The 19,268-nt window shown below is 40.3% G+C and overlaps 1 protein-coding gene across 5 annotated transcripts in view; it reads right to left on the reverse strand.

Moving 5' to 3' along the window:
• The window catches only part of CTDP1 (CTD phosphatase 1), a 199,530-nt gene that overhangs the window by 95,305 nt on the left and 84,957 nt on the right, over positions 1-19,268 (reverse strand). For 3 of the 5 annotated variants that reach the window (XM_089682340.1, XM_089682339.1, XM_089682342.1), the window contains one exon: positions 4,110-4,278. The exons of 1 other annotated variant lie outside the window; for it this stretch is intronic. In XM_089682340.1, the coding sequence (XP_089538466.1) occupies positions 4,110-4,278 (169 nt within the window). Of the gene's footprint in view, positions 1-4,109; positions 4,279-16,483; positions 18,253-19,268 lie in introns of those variants that run through there. One more of the 5 variants, XM_089682341.1, reaches the window with a different exon arrangement.

Raw genomic sequence — 19,268 nt, forward strand, 5'->3', positions numbered from 1 at the left:
TGAATGGCAGGACTAAGGTTTCCCAGCAGAACATTATCCAAAGCATCAAACTTCCACCACTGGCTTGCCTTCTTTCCATACTGCATCCTGGCACCATTTCTTCCCCAGGTAAGTGATGCACGCACCCCTGGCCATCCACATGATGTAAAACAAAACTGGATTCTTTGGACTAGGCCACCTTCTTGTTCCACTGCTCTGTGATCCAGTTCTAATGCTCACTTGCCTATTGTAGGTGCTTTCGACTGTGGACAAGGGTCAACACAGGCACCCTGACTGGTCTGCGACTCCTCAGCCCCATAAGCAAGAAACTGTGATGCTCATTTTTTCTGCTTTCAACACACCAACCTGTTTACTTGCTGCCCAATATATCCCACCAACTTTCAGATGACATTGTAAGGAGATAATCAATGGTATTCACTTAACCTGTCTGTGGTCAGAAAATTATGGCTGATTTTTGTGTTGTTGGTTTGCTATAAGCCAATACAGCCAGGAAAGATAACACATTCTACACATTTAACAATGCAAACATATGTAGTATTTTCTGCCAATATCTGTACTTGCTGTAGATTTTTTTTTTTTTAGTTTAGCAACAGATACATTACATTTCTCAATGTTTAATTTTTAAACCTCTACTTTTTATTCCTACCTGTATTCGCAACAGAGATTTCCCCTCTGGGCGGAGGATAGCGGTGACCAGTAAAATTTGTTTCTTGAAGACAATATGGGACGGGGAAGATATGCTTCTTCTGACAACCAAATCCCCTTCACCAAGAGAGAATTCAGGACTGCTCTCCCGTCCTACAAGCATCTGTTGTGAGAACTTTCCACGCCTGTGGAGGAAAGTGCTCCCGTCTACAGTGCTGGACTGAAAATCAGCCACGTTAGGAAAAGTTGCACCTTAGGGGTTTGAAGCATGTCGCCACAATGTTCAGTAAAATCGCCTGGAGTGTTACTGGGTGTACAACATGGCCTCTCAAGAGGTAGTCATTAGGCCCAAGAGTCTTGCACAGGCACGAAGCAAGGGTTTCCTCTCTGCCCAAATGACCAGGGCAAGAGTGTGGGGAGATAGCAGTTTTTCCAGAGGCAGGAAAATCCTAGACTGGACTGTGTCTGTCAGGCTCAGGTATTCTAATCTGTGAGATGAATCTAGCAATAACTTGAGGATCCAATCTGCAGTTTCCACTGGAAGTTGGCTAACAGACTTCGGGAGGACTGATCCTAACAACAGATTGACCAGGTAACTGACATGAATCCCCTAAACATGTAGCAGAGTCAGGACTGGGGCAAGCACCTTAGTGAAATCTGACATGCTGTGGACAGGCCCAAAAGAGAAAGGCGACACATTTGCAATCCTGATTGCCCACTGCAAAAAGTAGGTAATGTTGAGGAGGGAAGATGAGGATGTGCAAGTAGGCATCTCAAATGACCCATGCAGAGAAAAATTCCCAAGAGGAAGGGATGCAATAACCAACCAGGCAGTTTCAATGCTGCACTTGTAATCCCACAGGAACAATTTAAGGGTCTTAGATCCAGAATGGGATGGACTCCTTCATTCGGTTTGGGAACTGTAAAGTGGTTTGAGCAGAAGCTTTGAAATAATTTTTTTTTGGTAGTGGCCCCTTAAGACAAAGACCGATAGACTTCAGCAAAATAATCTGTCTACCGTAGCATGAAGCAGAGAAAAGGCAGAGTGAGAAACTCCAGTTTTCTGCCTCTGGAAATGACACCAAAGCAAGACCTCTGAAATTTCCCACCACCAGAATGCTGACAGACTTCACCATAATCTGACAGTGGGGGCAGCCTATCATTGGGAGAGGCTTTGGAAGGCCATATTTTCTTATGATAGTAAGTGCACGACTTCGCTTTGGAACTGGAAGCCTGAGGGATGAAAGGATCTTTTCCTAACCTACAGAGTAGAAGTCTTTTTGTAAGAGGAGCAAGCCTTATTTCTCTGGGGAAAAGAGAACCCCTGTGATCTCCTTGATGTACTTATCTAATGAGGCATCAAACAACTGTTCACCTTCACAGGGTAACTGCTCAAGACAATTCTTGCAACAGGGCAAAGCTTACTAGCATTTTGACAAAGTGTGTATACCAGGCCACTCAAGGAATAGTGTATGGTCACTGGTATAAGCTCAAATTGTCTGTGGACTGAAAAATCCATTAGAATGGAACCAGGATCATGGGCCATGCACTTGGTCCAAACAGCAATGGTCTTCCAGACAGCCACAAAAGCAACCACAGACTGCATGCCAGGGCCTGTAAAGAAAAATGGCTTTCAAAAGGGCCTCTAACCTTTTACCTATCAGGTCCTTGAACATGGGATTATCCTCCACAGGGACCATGTGCATCGTGTTGAAAAAATTACAAGATCTACCACAAGAACTGCTCACATGCACAGGGAAAAAAAAAAAAAAAAAAAAAAACTTTCCTCCAAAGAATATTGCTGGACGAAGCTTTCTGGAGACATAAAAACCTTTTATAAGTGAGGCCATATATGGCAAGCTCCACCAGCAAGTGCACTGGGAAAGTCTTGTTTTTAGCAATTTAAGGGACCCTATGCAGGAGACCTTGGGGTGAGCATACACAAGTCATTATAATGCAAAGCAGGAGTGTACAGCGTCAATAAGGGTAGCAATAGTATTCTTACGTTTGGATGAAATCTCAACCACGGGCGACTTAAAATGATATGATTCCTCAGGAGGAGATTGGGGTTTATCCTTCGCTGCTGCCTGTCTCAAATGTCTGAAGGGAGGCTGAAGGGGTATGATTGTGATCCCTGGTATCAAATAGCCTCTATAAGGCATGGGATTCTGGCCAAGAATTAAAACATGGAGGCAGAAAAATCCTCCCTGGAAAAAAATAAAATAAAAAAAAGAAGAAGGAGTAAGATTGTGTTGTTGATGGGCTAACAGAATTGCCAGTCAGACTGGGGGGCGAGCATCTGAGCAAAGAGCACTAGGGTCCCATGTGGATAAACTACCACCCCCTTTGGAGCTATGTGCCAAGCCTGAGATAACAATGCCATCTGACCCTTTTAACCTTGTGGTCTGCCATGTGCTGTGAATTTTGTCCACATAGGGGTAATTATGACCTCTGCTGCTGTGGAAAGGGAGGGGAGAACACTCTGGGCCAAACACTCTAGGTCTCTGAGAGACTGAGACCACAGTGCCTATGGAAAGAGGGTCAGAAGCAGTTGCCAGTCAAAAAAAGCCCTCAGAAAGCAGCAGCGCACAAAGTTCCAGAAACCCTCTTGAGAACAAGGTGGCACAGAAGGCAACAATTCTCAAAGTTGCACTGGTGCACTAGGGTGCCGTGGAGGAAGCTCTTGTAGACACTTTAGCATTGGTACAGTAATGCATCAAGCTGTAAAACGGCACCAAACTTGACCCAAACCAGCTTCCCAGCTCCAAGCCATGAATCAAATAAGTCTTTGCCAGCAGTACCCCACACACCCAAGGTCTTGGGAGGTTGTGGCACCCTTGGCACGACAGGGCTTTATGTATGCAGGATTTGAAGAAGGTCAGACTCCATCCGGATATAACCTTCCTTTCATGATGGGCACAGCCCCCAGAGGTCTTGGCCAGTAAGGCACCCTGCCACTAACACCACACGTAGTACTACTTGGCAAGAGGTACAGAATCTAGTGCATACAGCAACAGTCTTCCTGTCCGAAGCTATTCGCAAAACACCTGTCTGTGCCTGCAGCTAACAGACTAATCTGAAGAGTGTACAGCCCTAGACAGATGTTTGAATTAATTTTTTTTTTAAATTTTGCTTAGTCAGGCAACAGTGATCATCAGGTGGGACTATGTATGTTTAACATTGTGACCTGTTAGTAGCAACCTAGCTACAGCACAGATGTGCAAAATAAAACAAAAAAACACAATGTATGCACATGTACCCTAGGGGGGTGAACACTCCAGCAGTCACGCATGTGCTCTTAATATCTAGTGTAAGGTAGAACCTCAGCAGTAAGTAACTGCAAATTAAATGTGTGGATCTATGCTGCTTTGTAATTAGTGGGACAAAACAAATAATATACAGAAGCATATAACAGCATTTATCATTTAATTTCTAAACATAATAATTTTGTTGATTGAGCTTACTTCCTTGTCCATGCTCTCTAAGTCTTCCTTGCAAAGTGTATACAAAGGCATAGTTTCAGACATGCTAGGCTGACGCTTTCTTCGAGCTGGACCAGACTGTTCCTCCTCTGCACTTGCTGTAGGCAGCTCTTCATCATCAAACAGTTGTTCTTGACTGGGCTGAACAACTCTGTCAAATAAAATGGGTTTCCTTAGTCAATTACCATGCTGTTTCTTTCAGTACATGAGCAAGCTTCTTGGCACTGTAAACGGAAGTGCTATTCTACCTTCAGATAGTCTTATATTCTATTTCTTCCTGCCTTTCTGGATAATTTTTTTATTTAAATGTTTTTGATTAGGCAAATATTACAAACAAGCTATGTATATTTAAGAAGTAAATTCTAACAGGACCCAGCTGATTCCACATAATGAGTAACTGAACTCTGCACCTATAAAAATGGCAGAAAAGAGCAAAGGGTCTCCCTGCAGCTGAACCTTTCCCTATTACTAACATACCACACATTATTCTGCACTCAGATTGGAGAAATATGAGGGTCCAAAGCCCCCAGAGTGTCCAGAGCACAGCACACCAGCTAGTGCTGACCAGCCATGCCAGGCACCCAAAGCAGGAGGGAGCCAACTCCTGCAGCAATTGAGTGAGTGAGTCTGCTCTCCTCGGCTCCAGTCACAATTGTCCCCGTCAGGAAAAAATAGCACGGGGGGAGATAACTATACTAACACCGCTTGAGTTAGTACAGCGATCGGTTTGCTAATAAAAAGAAAAAAAAAAATACTGTGTATGGGGTATTTCTAGAGGCAGGGCATGTCAACTTTCAGCAAGCAGAACAGTGAGTAGGGAAGTAATAACATCACCAAATCTTACTCAGTCGAAGACAGTGCCCTCAGATGCTCTTACATTGTAGATTTACAACTACAGGGCTACAGAAGAGGTGTACCTAGGGACCAGAAAGTGTACTGCTTTTATTTAGGGATGAATTCCAGAGCAAAATAGAATTTTTCAGGGTACAAATTAAACAAAATTAACATTTCTAGATGTTTCCTCTAATTACTCCTGTAACTTTTTTTTTCCTCGTCTATGTCCTGTTTGATTGATTTGTCTTAAGCTTTTGTCCCAAAGACACAGCAGAAAGCAAGATCTCCATGAAATTTGGAAATATCCCATCAGACACTTTCCACCAAAACAAGTTTAACAGGTTTTATCCCTGTGAACAAATTAAAGAAAGAAACAAAAAACCTGCCACCCCCCCCCCCCCCTTCCAAAACTTAAAAAGCATGTGCTTTACATATACTTTTATGATTGATTGATCATAGCTTAGATCATTTTAAATAATTTGTTCCAAAATACAAAGATCAGTTTGATTTAATTGAATTGACTGAAATTTCTACCAAAAAAAAAAACATTTTATCAACAAAAAATATTTGTGAATTGATCTTTAAAGAGGTTCTCTACTATTCTACTATAGAAAAAAAAATATTAAACGTCAGCAGCTACAAATCCTGCAGCTGACGATTTTTAATAAAAAGACACCTACTTGTCCAAGGATCCGGGCTACTTGTCCATCTTCATCCGGGCTCGTTCTACACTAGTCTCCGTGTTTCTGGCGCCAGTAGCTTTAGTGTGGAAAGCAGACTGACAGCTACTGGTTTCCTATTGTACATGCACGAGCTGCATTGCACTTTGCGGATAGTTCTGAAGCCCTCTGGGACCTGTGATATGTCCCAGAAAGCGGTGGGTGAAGTGTGGAGGCCTGACTTTCCACTTGCACAGGCAATCTGAGCGGGAGCAGATACCAAAACCAGATAACACCCCCCCTCCCCCCCAAAAAAAAATACATGCCAAATGTGGTGTGTGTCCCTATTGCTGGATACACACATAAGAAAATTGGAAGAAGAATTCCATACAAGGAGCGATCATTTGATTTTCATATAGTGTGTATGACGGTCTACATCCAATTCACTTTCCAAATGAAAACATTTCCAAAGGGACAAACTCCAAAAATGTTTTCATGGACACGTCGTCCGTTTTTAATGTGTACAGTAAATCGTACGGAAATAATCGAATAGAGAAAAATGCACCTGATCAGAAGCAAAGAACAACCCGGTAAAAAGTGGCAAAAAAACACAGAAAACACAAGAAAGAACATTTTCCTTTGTCATTCGAGAATTTTTGTACAACTTAATACCACTGTATTAATGATACGCACCTTCATTGAAAATTTGATGACCAGACGTCCAATTTTCTCAGTGTGTACCCAAGCTTATGATGGCTTTCAATGTCCGTCCAGGAGCTTGTCCAAGACAAATCTACCTCTACTATTTTCCAGGCAGGATCAACTTGCCTGTGGAATAGTACGGCCAGTATCTATTTTAACCAGAGGACAATAATCAAAGAATCCAAACAGCAGCAGTACTTTGAAATGAGACTTCAAACAAGCTGACAAAAAGCATAAAACACAGTTTCCTTCCTAGCCCGTTAGCTTCCCAAAACTTTATTAATAGTCTTTTAAAGTTGAACCTTTTTTTAGATTTACTAGCCATTTATAGGAGAAAGTTCAGCAAAGCTTTTGCATCCTAGGACATCAAAGTCAATGTGGGGTGTAAAAATTAAAAATTCATAATAATTACGTTTGAAAAGGTGCCCGTTTGGATAGAAATATGGACACTACCTTTGCAGTCTTGGTACAAACTCCAAGCCTGTCATCCTCATCCTTGTTTAGGAACAGTCACTAACCCAGAATATGTGTTCACACTGAGGCATCTGATATGCATGTCTTCTTCCAGATCAGTAACTCAATAATGCAGCAAAGCCTCAGAGGTGTGTGTGTATCTGTTTAAGTCAAAAAGCTTATGTCCCTTTCTCCTATGCACAGAAGCAGAGGGCAAGGTATCCAACAAACCTATATGTATTCCAGATGCTGAAGGTCTTTTGGAAAGCTTAGTACTTCAACCGAGCTAGGTTAGGCAATGATGGCAGTGGGACAGGAAAACAAAGTAGTTTTACAGACAGGTGGTCTATTTACCTTAATGCGGTTTATGCATTAAGGGAGGAAAAAAAAAAACACTTCTGTGTGCCCCCCCCTCCTCCAGTCCCCCCTTATACTTACCTGAGCCCCATCTCGATGCAGCGATGTGCATGAGAGCAGGAGCTCTCTTAGGACTCTCTCTCCCCTCACTGGCTCACACAGCAGTGGTAACCATTGGCTCCTGCTGCTGTCAATCACATCCAGTGAGCCAATGAGAAGGACAGTGGGGCGAGGCCAAGCCACACTGCGTGCATGAATAGACAATGGTCATTCCAGAAGTGTGGCTTGGGACGCTTGCTATTGGGAGCACTCAGCAGGGGGAAGCAGCCAGAACTACTGGGGACACAAAGATAATTGGGGCTGCTTTGTGAAAAACCATTCAACAGCACAGGTAAACATGACTTTTTAAATTATTTTATTTATACAGTAAATTACAACCTTTAGCTTCACTTTAATTGTTGTCTTTTTGCAAGTTAACATTTTTAAAATTAGTGAGTCGCTGTAAGATACAAAAAATGGAGTTGAGCATCAGGATCATGCAATTTCACTGTGGATATGCAGCAGTTACATCATCACTACTGGCCACTCAATGAGAAAAAAGTGAAGATGCTGGATCCATCATTGGAAATGAAGGTAACAGATGGACTGGAGAAAGGTCTGTCAGTACTGAAGCAAAGTGGAGGTAAGTCTGCAATAATGTGCAAGCATTCTTTTGGCAAATGTGGAAACCTAGAAACTAAAGTAGTACCTAATGAGCAAATCTTCATAAAAGACAATAAGGCAATTTAACTCTCCAGCACCTACCAAAATTTCAAATAAGATTTTTGTCTTACTGTAAAAACTTTCTTGAAGTCCATGGAGGGAAGAAGTAATTTATAGATATATGGGTTAAGATGCTGCCTTCAGGAGGCTGACATCAGCAAATAAAAATGCTAAAGGCCTCCCCACCATAACCCGGCCCCTAACCGTCATGCCTCAGTTTTGTGAACAAGTAGTACATAGGGTCAAGGCACAAAGGTAGGACCTGTCCCCCTAAAGAGACTCATGAAAAATACTTTACCATAAGAGCAAAAATGTAATTTTATTTTTTTGTCCATTGAAGGACCATGAGAAAGTATTTCACAGAGAAATGGGATGTCTAAAGGCAATCCAGCTGAGGGGTGAACAAGTCACTGAGATTCAACAGACATGGAATTAACCAAAATTAATTAAGGAAATTTTGGCAGAAAGGCCAAAGAAAAAAAAAATCCGAAGAGCAAAAGGGAACGGATTCTACAAGAAAGGGATGCCAAAGGGGAGTCTGGTGTATCCAAAGCAGATCGGCAGTGCCGCAAGGAAAAAAGTAAACATCCTCCGAGAGGACACATATGGGAAAAACTAGAACAGCAAGGTGGTCAACATTTTTAAAAAGGGAGGTAAAGGCTGAAGCCTAGGATAACAACCCCTAACATATTTGGAAAATCTTGTTTGTGCTGAAGACTGCGCAGGACATAGTGGATCAGTCACTGGTCAGAGGTGGGTGGTTGCGTGGTTGGGTAGGGGGAAATCCCTCCAGTCGGTTGTACCCAGTGGTTGATATTGGCGTTAAACCCTCTTGGGGTTTAAGCTGCTGCCTTTCTGGTAAGGCCTTGAGGTCATCTTCACACGTATACTTGGAATAGTAGAAAAGAAGGAGCACCTGATGTCCAAAAGAATGCACTTTTGATGGTAGAGTAGGAGACATTTATTGAGAGTAACAACAAGTACATCAAGCCAACGCGTTTAGGGAGAAAAGACTCTTTCTTCAGGGCTGTTACTGCATGCTATTAAATAGAAAAAATTCCAACGTTGGTTATATATTTTCCAGGTTTCTATGGAAAAAAAATCACTCAGTCGACGCTCAGGCAGAGACGCCAGGGACCAGAAAAGTAAGAAAGAGAAGCTGGACAGATGATATAAAATCATTTCATTTTTGTTCCTTTCATGGCGGAGACCACACAAATGTATGGATTGCTTTACCATAAGCTCTCTCACCCACGACTTCTCAATTGCCTCACAAGGATCATACGATGCCCCGAGGGCCACTGTGTGTGTGGAAAATGGCAGCCCAAGCACAGACACAACTTCAAAAGTAAGACATAAAGCACCTGGATTCCTGTGTCAATTCCGATGTGCATAGAGCTTACGTATGTGAACCAAGTTCCCATAAATCCTACAATCCTGTAGTGGGTAAATTACAGATTTAGTAAAGCTGATTCACTCAGAAACTTGTGCACCTGTAGCCAATCAGTTTCAAACAGCAGCTTGTTCATGAAAGCTTTAGCAATAAAACTTGTAAGCTGATTGGTTTCTATACAGAACTGCATGAGATTCTGAGTGAACCAGCTTTAGTAAATAAACCCCATAGTGTCACTATAATCCATAGAGGAGATATCACATGTAATAAAAAGGGAACTCTAAGAACTAGGACAACAAAAATATTTCAGTGAATCTGGAAGGCATGCTCTAAGCACTATAGCAGGCGTAAGTCACTGTTATTAACACAAACTTGGATCTTGGGAATCACAAGACAAAAATAGGCATTGACCACATGGGTTGAAAAAAATACCTCTGAGGGAGTCAAGACTTAGGAGGTCAAAGCACCACTAGAGTAAAAATATAGAGAGATCTTTAAAGTGGTTCTAAAGGCTCAAGGTTTATTACCTTCACATATTCTATGCATGAAGGTAAAAAAAACTTCTGTGTGCAGCATCACCCCCAGGCCCCTATAATACTCACCTAAGCTCTCTCGATCCAGCGATGTACACTGGTGTTTCGGCTATCCTGGGACTCCTGGGGGGGGGGGGGGGGATCCAGGCTGCTCTGTGCAAAACCACTGCCCACAGCAGGTAAGTATAGACATGTTTTGTTCTTTCTTGAAAAAAAAAAAGAAAAGCATTTAGAATCACTGTAGAGGAGAATGTGGAACTTACAAAATACACACAATCCACTAGTAAGTGGAGATATGGTTTTAAACAAAAGTTTTACTAGTAGACAATCTGCAGTCCCCATGGGAGAAAGATTTTGCTCACATATGATGTAGTTTAGCTAGCTGTACTAGAAATAGGCCAAAATTCTTCCATGTCATTACTATTTGCCCAAATAGAGTTTGTACCAACAGATTCAATCCAGCTAGTTCAAACTGGGACTAATACAAGGGCTAGGGTTCACACTATTGTGGCTCTGCTAGCCGCATGTTGCACAAGCATGGAAGCCCATTCATTTGAATGGGCTGCCTGCCTTATGAAATGCAGTGAAAAGGTCCCTGCAGCAGTTTAGAAATAGCAGCCTACACGGAAGCTGCAAGTGCAATGCGGTTCCCAGTGCAGGAGCGATTTCCAGTGCGTGCAATTAAGATGAACACATCTGCGATTTTCTGTGGGGGTGGTTGCGGCTGTGGAAACAGGTGCACTCCTAAAGTGCTAAAGATGAGAAACCTAGAAGTTCATGAGAGAAGAGGTAATGAGAAAATGTTTATTGCAGTAGGAGCCACAGATGAGTCTGTAATCTGGCTAAAGAGCAGACTGAGCTACCATAGGAATGGCCAAGTGTACAGCGTTAGTGAATCTGACATGCTCAATCCTATGTCCAATTTGGCTTTCTAACTGAAAAAAATAGGAATAAGACCCTTAGGAACATTTACAGTGCCAGAGAGGCATAGAGGCATATGCTGCCCATGAGAAAGTAATGGAAAATTAGGAATATCAGTTAGCAGACTGCTTCATTATTTGTGCGCAAACTGACAGGAAAGTAGAAGTAGAGATTGGAGGACTAGCAGCAGGCTTAGGCAGCAAAAGAGCAGAGCATCTGGTGACAAGGACAAACCTATACAGGATTTTAGCTACAGAGGTCATGTCTTTGAGGGGAATCGGAAAACCATCCATGAAATAGATGGGGAGCATGGGACAATATCACTTGATGTAATAGGACTGTCCTCAACATCTCTTAAAGCACATTTTGCACCTGTGTGTTTAAAGCACACTTTGCCTCCATTACTCACAAAGCAGAGCAGATTGAGGTGAAGTGCAAAATGGGTAGCCAAAAGGGATTAGCTACAGAATGCAGAAAATGGATCAGACCAGGCACTGGAGAATTCACATGATGCATCCCGTAGGAAAGCAACACCAGTTTTTCTCCTCAAAGGGCAGGAAAAATTGATGTGCACACAGTGTTTTATGCTGCAAATAATTTCAATCAGATGGTGTTACCCTAGGTGACAAAGCATAAAGATTTAAAAAAAAAGCCTAACAGCTGACAGTCATGAGGTAGTTCCAGCTGTTCCTGCATCACCTTAACCACTTGCCTATTCCCCTTCCTGCCCAGACCAATTTTCAACTTTCAGCGCTCTCATACTTTGAATGACAATTGCGCGGTCATGCAACACTGTACCCAAACTAAATTTTTATCCTTTTTGGAGACAAATAGAGCTCTCTTTTGGTGGTATTTGATCACCACTGGAGTTTTATTTTTTGCTAAACAAACTAAAAAAGGCCAACAATTTTGGGGAAAAAAAAAGGGGGGTTTTATTGGTTTCAATTATAAAGTTTTGTAAATAAGTAATTTTTCTGCTTCACTAATGGGCACTGATAGGATGCACTGATGGGCCGTGGTGAAGAGTCACTGATGGGCACTGATAGGTGACCCTGATGGGCAATACTGATGGGTACTGGTAGGTGGCACTGTTAGGCAGCACTGATGGGGCTACAATGATTATCAGTGTAGATGACCCACTGAGAAATGATGCTTACTGGCTCTCCTCTACTGCTGTCAACTTGAGAGGACTGCAGATAACCGGAATTTCCTATTTACCCGGTGATCAGCTGTGATTGGACACAGCTGGTCACATGGTAAAAGCGGATGTGATTGGCCCATTCCTTAGTCATGTGATCAGCTGTGTCCGAAGGACACAGCAATCACAGATCACAGGCAGTGCGCGCCCCATGGGGAGCGGTCCTGGAAGCATATTCATGGGCGCCCTCCCAGAACTAGCTGATCTCGCTGTAGCCGTCTTTTGGCTAGAGCACGGTCAGGAACTGGTTAAGGGGGAGCTACTGTTCCAGGACTAGATATAGTAGAGCACCATATAGGCATCTAAAAACAGTAGCTAGGAACCAAGGTTATACCAAAAAAAAAATGCATAAACCACAGACATCTAGTGAGAGTCAATATTCAGAAATTCAGGTACCGAGAACTGTAACACGACTGAGTATGGAGACAGCACTCTGCTCTTAAGGTAGAGTACACAGGAACAGGAGATGCTATAATAGAACTGAATGACCATGTAAGTGATTAGTAGAGATTCGGGTATACAGAGGCAATACCTTTGCTCCTAAACATTATAGCACTCTATTGGCCAAAAGACAACACAGTTAGGTGAGCACTCAGTGTGTTTGAGAGCAATACCCCATGATGCCTTCGTTATTCCCTTAGGTGAATTAAGCAGAGACTGGGTATACCAAACAAATACCCTGGCTCCTAATGAGAGCACTCGTAATGCTAATATACCTAGTACAATGTAGAACCCAGTGTTTGAAGGTCCATAATAAGATGCCTTCATTAATTCCGGAGTTAAATTTTTTTTTTTTTTTTTACAGGTAAATACCAGAGACTGGGTATACTAAGGTAATGCCTCTGCTCTTGAGAAGGAGAGTGAACATATTGTTAGAGGATTCAGCAATGGAATGTTAACATGAAGAGGCCCTGTGAGGCCTTGAAACATTGTCTCCTAATTAAAAGAATCTAGACATTCCCGAGGAAGTGTTAACATATTTCACTTATAATATTCCCTGGCTAAAGTTAACAGTGCTGAATCATGTGTTTGTCTTTAAAAGAAATCCATGTGAAATTACTTGGATCCTAGAGTTAGACCATGCACAGGGCCTTGACTTCTATATTACTCTCAGCAGACAATACAGAATTGTAGGGTTTCGTTTCTCAACAGCGGAAGACTACCAAGTTATACACCTTAACTACATTGTCTGAACCTAGACAATTTCTCACATCGCTGAAAGCTTTTGGGGTGAACAGTTTCCAGAAGACATGTGCAGAACAAAAAAATTACCGTAGTTTTGTTTCGATTCACTATTTAAATAATTTAATTTAGGTAAATTAATTTAATTAGTTTTCAAAATTTGTTTAGTTTTGTTTATGCAGAAAATTAGAATCGGCATTCAAATTTATTCTATTCAAATTTCGGAAGACTGTTCTATTCTATTGTTTTTTCTAATCATTTATTTTATATTCTATTTGAATTTCAATTTTTTTTCCATTTAATTCTAATTTCAGAAGACAGTTATATTCTATTTCATGCTATTGTGTTTTCCATTCTATTCTTTTAGTTTCTATTTTCTATTCTTTTCTATTTAAATTTCTTGAATTTTGGAAGATGGTTATATTCTATTCTTTTCTAATTATTTATGCTACTCAAAATTTGAATTTCGGAAGAAGGTTTCATGCTATTCTACTAATTCTAATATATTCCTTTATTATCTATTCTATTTTACTCAGTTCTTTTCTATTCTATTTAAATTATTGATTTTATATTTCATTCTATTTTTTTGTATTCCTTTGTATTCCATTTTATTCTCGTTTTATTTTCTATTCTTTTCTAATTCTATTCGAAATTCAAATTTCGGAAGGCAATTATATTCATGCTAATTTTTTTTTTATTCTATTTAATTCTCTTATGTTCTACTTTATTTTATTTTCTATTCTGTTTTACGCTATTCTCTTCTATTTACTATACTATTTGTCTATTTTCTATTGTTTTACTTTATTCTTTTCTCTTCTTTTCTATTCTTTTATTTTATATAAGGTACTTATATAGAGCCAGCAATTTACACAGCCCTTTACATCTGTATTGTACAATCAAATCAGTCCCTGCCCTCGAGGAATTTATAATCTAAGGTCCCTAAACTCACATTCACACATACTAGGGCCAATTTAGACAGGATCCAATTAACCTACCGGCATATCTTTTGAGGGTGGGAGGAAATCAAAGTACCCAGGGAAAACCCACGCAGGCACAGGGAGAACATGCAAACTCCAGGCAGGTAGTACCGTGGGTGGAATTCGAAACGATGACCCTAGTACTGCCTGGTGGAAGTGCTAATCACTTAACCACTGTACTGCTTTCCTATTTTATTTCTTTACTTTCTATTCTATTTTATTCTATTCTTGTTTTCGAATTTTGGATGAATTCCGTTTAATTATTCTGAACTTGTTTAAATTTATTACTATTGTAATTCAGATACATGCGAATCTCCAAACAAACAATTTGTCCGAATTCCGATTCGGAACGAAACAAACTGCACATGTCTAGTTTCCAGTTTTCCCAGGATACATCCTAGAGCAATCAGTGCAGGGGTATTTTGACTCCTCACACTATTGTTCTCTCTCAGTATAGCTGCAGCACCCCTTCCATCCCCACCCAACCAGCAATACCTTCATTTCCTACAGCACAGATTATTTGTTAAAGTCATATTAGGCTTCATGCACAGTGGCTAAAAAAAAAAAAAAACACTGCATTGACATGAATTTTGTGTTTTGCCTATAGAAGCAGCTAAATGTTATCCTATGTGTCCATGCACATTAGAACGTTTAGAGGCATATTTCAAGTTCAGCATTTAGAGGCAGAAAAGAAAAAAAACCCTTCTAGTTTGCGATTTTGACAGGTGTTTTCTGGCAGAAAAAACCCTAAATCTCTCCTAAACTCCTGCACAAAAATGCTGTATATGAGCTTTTTTTAAGCCAAGGAAACTGGCGTTTTTTAAGCCCAGTGTGCATGAAGCCTTAAAGTCATTCTAAAAGGGTTATCTTTGTTTTTTTTTATAATTATAACAGGTTATATTTACCTGATCTGTATAATAGTTTTGTACAGAGCAGCCCTGATCCTGTCCTCTCATTTCTCCTTCCGGCACTCCTGACTCTTCCTCCCTACTCTGAGGCAGCTTCCTACTGGGGCACTCGTGCGGGCTTGCCTCTGTGCATCCATAGAATGCATGAAGATAAAAAACCTTGGACTGTTAGAACCACTTCAAACCCAAAACCAAAAATGTAATATACTGCAACTTAACAATCCCTAGTGTGGTAGCTGCATTAAATTTCTTATTTTAGTTTTTTTTTCCCCTTTGTTTTCACCAGGTGATGTGAGCAGCAACACACCTCCTGTAATAAAGTGCCTCTACTCTAGATGAAGGAGCACATGGGGCATTGTCAGTTGGTGGAAGGGGGGGGAGGAAGTGTTAGATGTACTAGCAGATCTAGATACAATAAAAAATTGAAACCAAACTCCAGCTCACACTGCTGTTACAGCAACAGTTTATTTTTCCTTTTGGATAAAGATTTTACATGAATACAAGCTGATCATTGTAAGCACCCATGTTTAGTGGTAAGTGCATTTGCAGTAGAAGCTTGTTCTGTTGAAAAACAGGCTTACTGGCTAGATGAAAAGGTGAAAGGACAGAAAGCCTAAAAAGAAAACAATTGTAGCCATCGCATCTAAGAATTGGAAAGCTATAAAATGTTTGCTTTTTGGTTTAACCGTTTCAATACCGTGCAATTTTACACCTTCCTGCCCAGGCCAGTTTTCAGGTTTCAGTGCTCTCACACTTTGAATGACAATTGCGCGGTCATACAACATTGTACCCAAACTAAAATTTGATCATTTTCTTCACACAACTAGAGCTTTCTTTTGGTGGTATTTAATCACCGCTGGGGTTTTTATTTTTTGCTAAATTAACAAAAAAAGACCAAAAATTTTGAAAAAAAAACACATTTTTCTTTGTTTCTCTTATAAAAGTTTACAAATAAATAATTGTTCTTCATAAATTTAGGCCAAGATGTATTCTGCTACATGTCTTTGGTGAAAATAACCCAAATTAGGATGTATTTTTTAGTTTGTAGGAAAGTTATAGAATTCACAAACTATGGTATAGATCTGAATATTGATCAATCCTGAAGTACTGACAGCCAATCTAATATCTTGAGGTCCAAGAATGTCAGAACAGTACAGATATCCCCCAAATGACCCCTTTTTGCAGAGTAGACAGTCCGACGTACTTCATAAGAGGCATGGCGAGTTTTTTGAAGTTGTATTTTTTTGTCATAATTTTTCGGAAAATTAAAAAATTAAAAAAATTATTTTCACTATTTTTTTTTTTACATACTGTCACCAGTGCAATACAGCGTCATCATATAACTGGCATGGCGGTGAACAGCGACACTGACTGGTGACAGTATGAAAAAAAAAAATATATATTTTTTTTATTTTTTTTTAATTTTTTTATTATATTTAATTTTTTATTACATTTTTTTTTAAGATTTTTTTTCATATTTTGCTATGACCAAAATAGTACAATGTTACCATAGTAACACTGTACTACTTTGGGGAAGTGATCAGTATTTTTTTTTTTTTTACACAATTTGCTTATAGCAAATAATTACTTTGCTATAAGCAAGCATTTACCTGAATGAAATCGATTCATTCAGCTTTTTTTTTTTTTTTGTGCTTAGCTGTGATTTGGTCACAGCTAATCACATGATATGTGCATGTGATTAGCTGTGACCATTCACAGCTAGGCACTAGTATACAATGGATGGCATCATGAATGAAGCCATCCATTGTATACAACTGTCATGTGACCTGCTGTGATTGGTCACAGCAGGTCACATGGTACCGGCAACGGGAGCCGGTACTCGGATCTGTCATCGGCCGTGTCCGAGGTGCACGGGCGGTGACAGATTGCACTGCTGCGTCGCTCTGCAACCGCGCAAACCGCGCATGTGCGGGAGCACGCCAAATGGCGTGCACCCGGAAAGCTGCAGCGCTTTTCAAGCCGCCAAACGGCCATTGGCCGGGCGGCTAATGGTTAATACCACTTTACATATTCTGTAAGTATTCCAGTGGTGTTAATCACAACATTGCATATTACTGATATGTGCCTGCTGTACCATGTACATGTATGAAAAAGGATCCTGTTCGCATTGCTTCCTTTGTGTGAAATCCCCGTTGTTCATGCCAGTCCTTCTGCTTTACAATTAGAAACTGACCATACTAAGCAGAACACACCATGCTCAGTTCTCTAGCTGTGCTGGGAACTCAGCTTGTTCTCCTTCAATAACCAGGCTTGTCCTGACACCCCGCCCCCTTCCCACCCCCACAGCCATTCACTGGTAAGATCAGTGTGCTGCTGTTTGTTCTCAGCTTCATAAGAGCTTGACGAGGAGAGGGAATGTGATAATTTATTTAAAAAAAAAGGCACACACTTCAACAGTAAGTGGTCATTAACTCTGGTTAATGCAATATATAGCAGTCCTTCAACAATTGTCAAGCAATCCTAGACACAAGATGTAAGAAACCCCATCAACTGATCAAACAAAAGGCCTGTGGTATCCCTTATCCGTGCTAGAATAGTACACTTAAAACTGCTGCCTTCTCCAGAATTACCTTCACTGCACACCAAACGTCAATCTTTTTTTCCCAACTGGAAGAATATTTACTCTTAATCAAAGAACAAAACCTCAGCTGCTATACTATGCTGGGAAGAATTAGACCAAACTATGTAAAACCATCCTTTACAGACTCAGGGTCTTTAGATAGTCAATCAGACATGTCCTTAGCATCAGTAGATTAGACAGGCCTTAGCAGCAGAAGAGTAGGGGGCTTATTCTCTACTTAGAGGGACATCAAAGACCTGTTAAACAGCCTGGGCAATGGATCCAAGAGAGCACCAAGATCAAACTAGGAGACTTACAGAAGAGTTTGCAGGCACTTGATGTGTGCAGATCAAGCTCATAGCAAAAAACACGGTTTTAAAGCCCTGTACTGGATTCCATTCCTGTCTGTTGGCTGCAACCACTGGACTAATTCTCATCCAAACCCTACACAAAATCCACAAGAAAGGAAAAAAAAAACAAAAACAAAAAAAAAACAAAAAAAAAAACAGGTGAGCCCTCTGTTAGGTGAAAAATTTCAGAGAGTATCGTCCCAGGCAGGGTTTTGCTTTTAATGTGCATGGAACTACATTTTTATCACAATATTGTACTCTGTGTGCAGCCAGTTCTCTCTTGTTCACTTTAAGCTTTACTGGTCCAGTTGCAATCTGCAGACAACAAAGATGAAGTTGAAGGCGATAATTCTTTAGTTGTCAAGGCTTTTATTTATATGTTGATATTACACATTGCTCATCCACACTCATGTCTTACCTATTCTAGGTTAATACTGTATGTGGATATGGACAGGCTAAATGGTTAGATTCTCGGAGAAATGTCACTTGCACTAAGCTTCTATGTAGCAGAACGCATAAGTACAACATGCAGAGGTTGCAGGAACAATACGTGCCAAGTAACACGTTTAAGATCATTTTCATACACTTTCTCCTTTCACCTCGTCTGTGGTTTTTTAGGAGGAAAGTTGGGCCTCTAAAGTTTAGGTCTAATGTCCTAACATATCTTGCCACAGATTAAGGTCTATAACAAACCAAGCATTCTTGCTTCCTACCGAATAAGTGCTTTGAAAGATACACAAAGCAAAAAAACACACTAATAAACGTTACATAGATTTTATTACCATAATTTTACAGGATACAAAAATGTACTTAATAAATTATATATATATATGTTTAGGCAGTGTAGCCTAAACATTAAAATAAAGGATTTATCCAGGTAGGTCTGTAATAAAGACATTTTGTACAACAAACCCTGACCCTACTTAGGAGACAAAAAAGGAACCAATTACACAGACTCCATTAATTAAAGATTTACTGATCCAGTATCTGCAGATGGAATGTTCTGGCACTGCACGTATGCTGCCTTTCATGGTAACTAGATTTTGCTAGATGCATCTGTGCAATTTTATCATGGCCCAATCCAGTCTAATATCAACTGAATACTAAGCGGTTCCACTGGACACTGAACAAAACATTGTCTTTAGAATATCCACATTTTGTTCACAGGCTGTCATCCAATACTAGGTAATGTGAACTGTCAATAATAAGGGCTGCAATGCAATGGGATATATAAAATAGCAAGTCATTTTTGGCACTCTGGAAAAAATAAAAAATACATATTTTTTTTTTTCTTCCTAAATTCTGCTGCTGCATTAAAAGCTACATGTACT

Source organism: Staurois parvus, unplaced genomic scaffold (assembly GCF_062004578.1).
Source record: "Staurois parvus isolate SC_StPar_1 unplaced genomic scaffold, SC_StPar_1.0 ptg000287l, whole genome shotgun sequence".
Taxonomy (NCBI): domain Eukaryota; kingdom Metazoa; phylum Chordata; class Amphibia; order Anura; family Ranidae; genus Staurois; species Staurois parvus.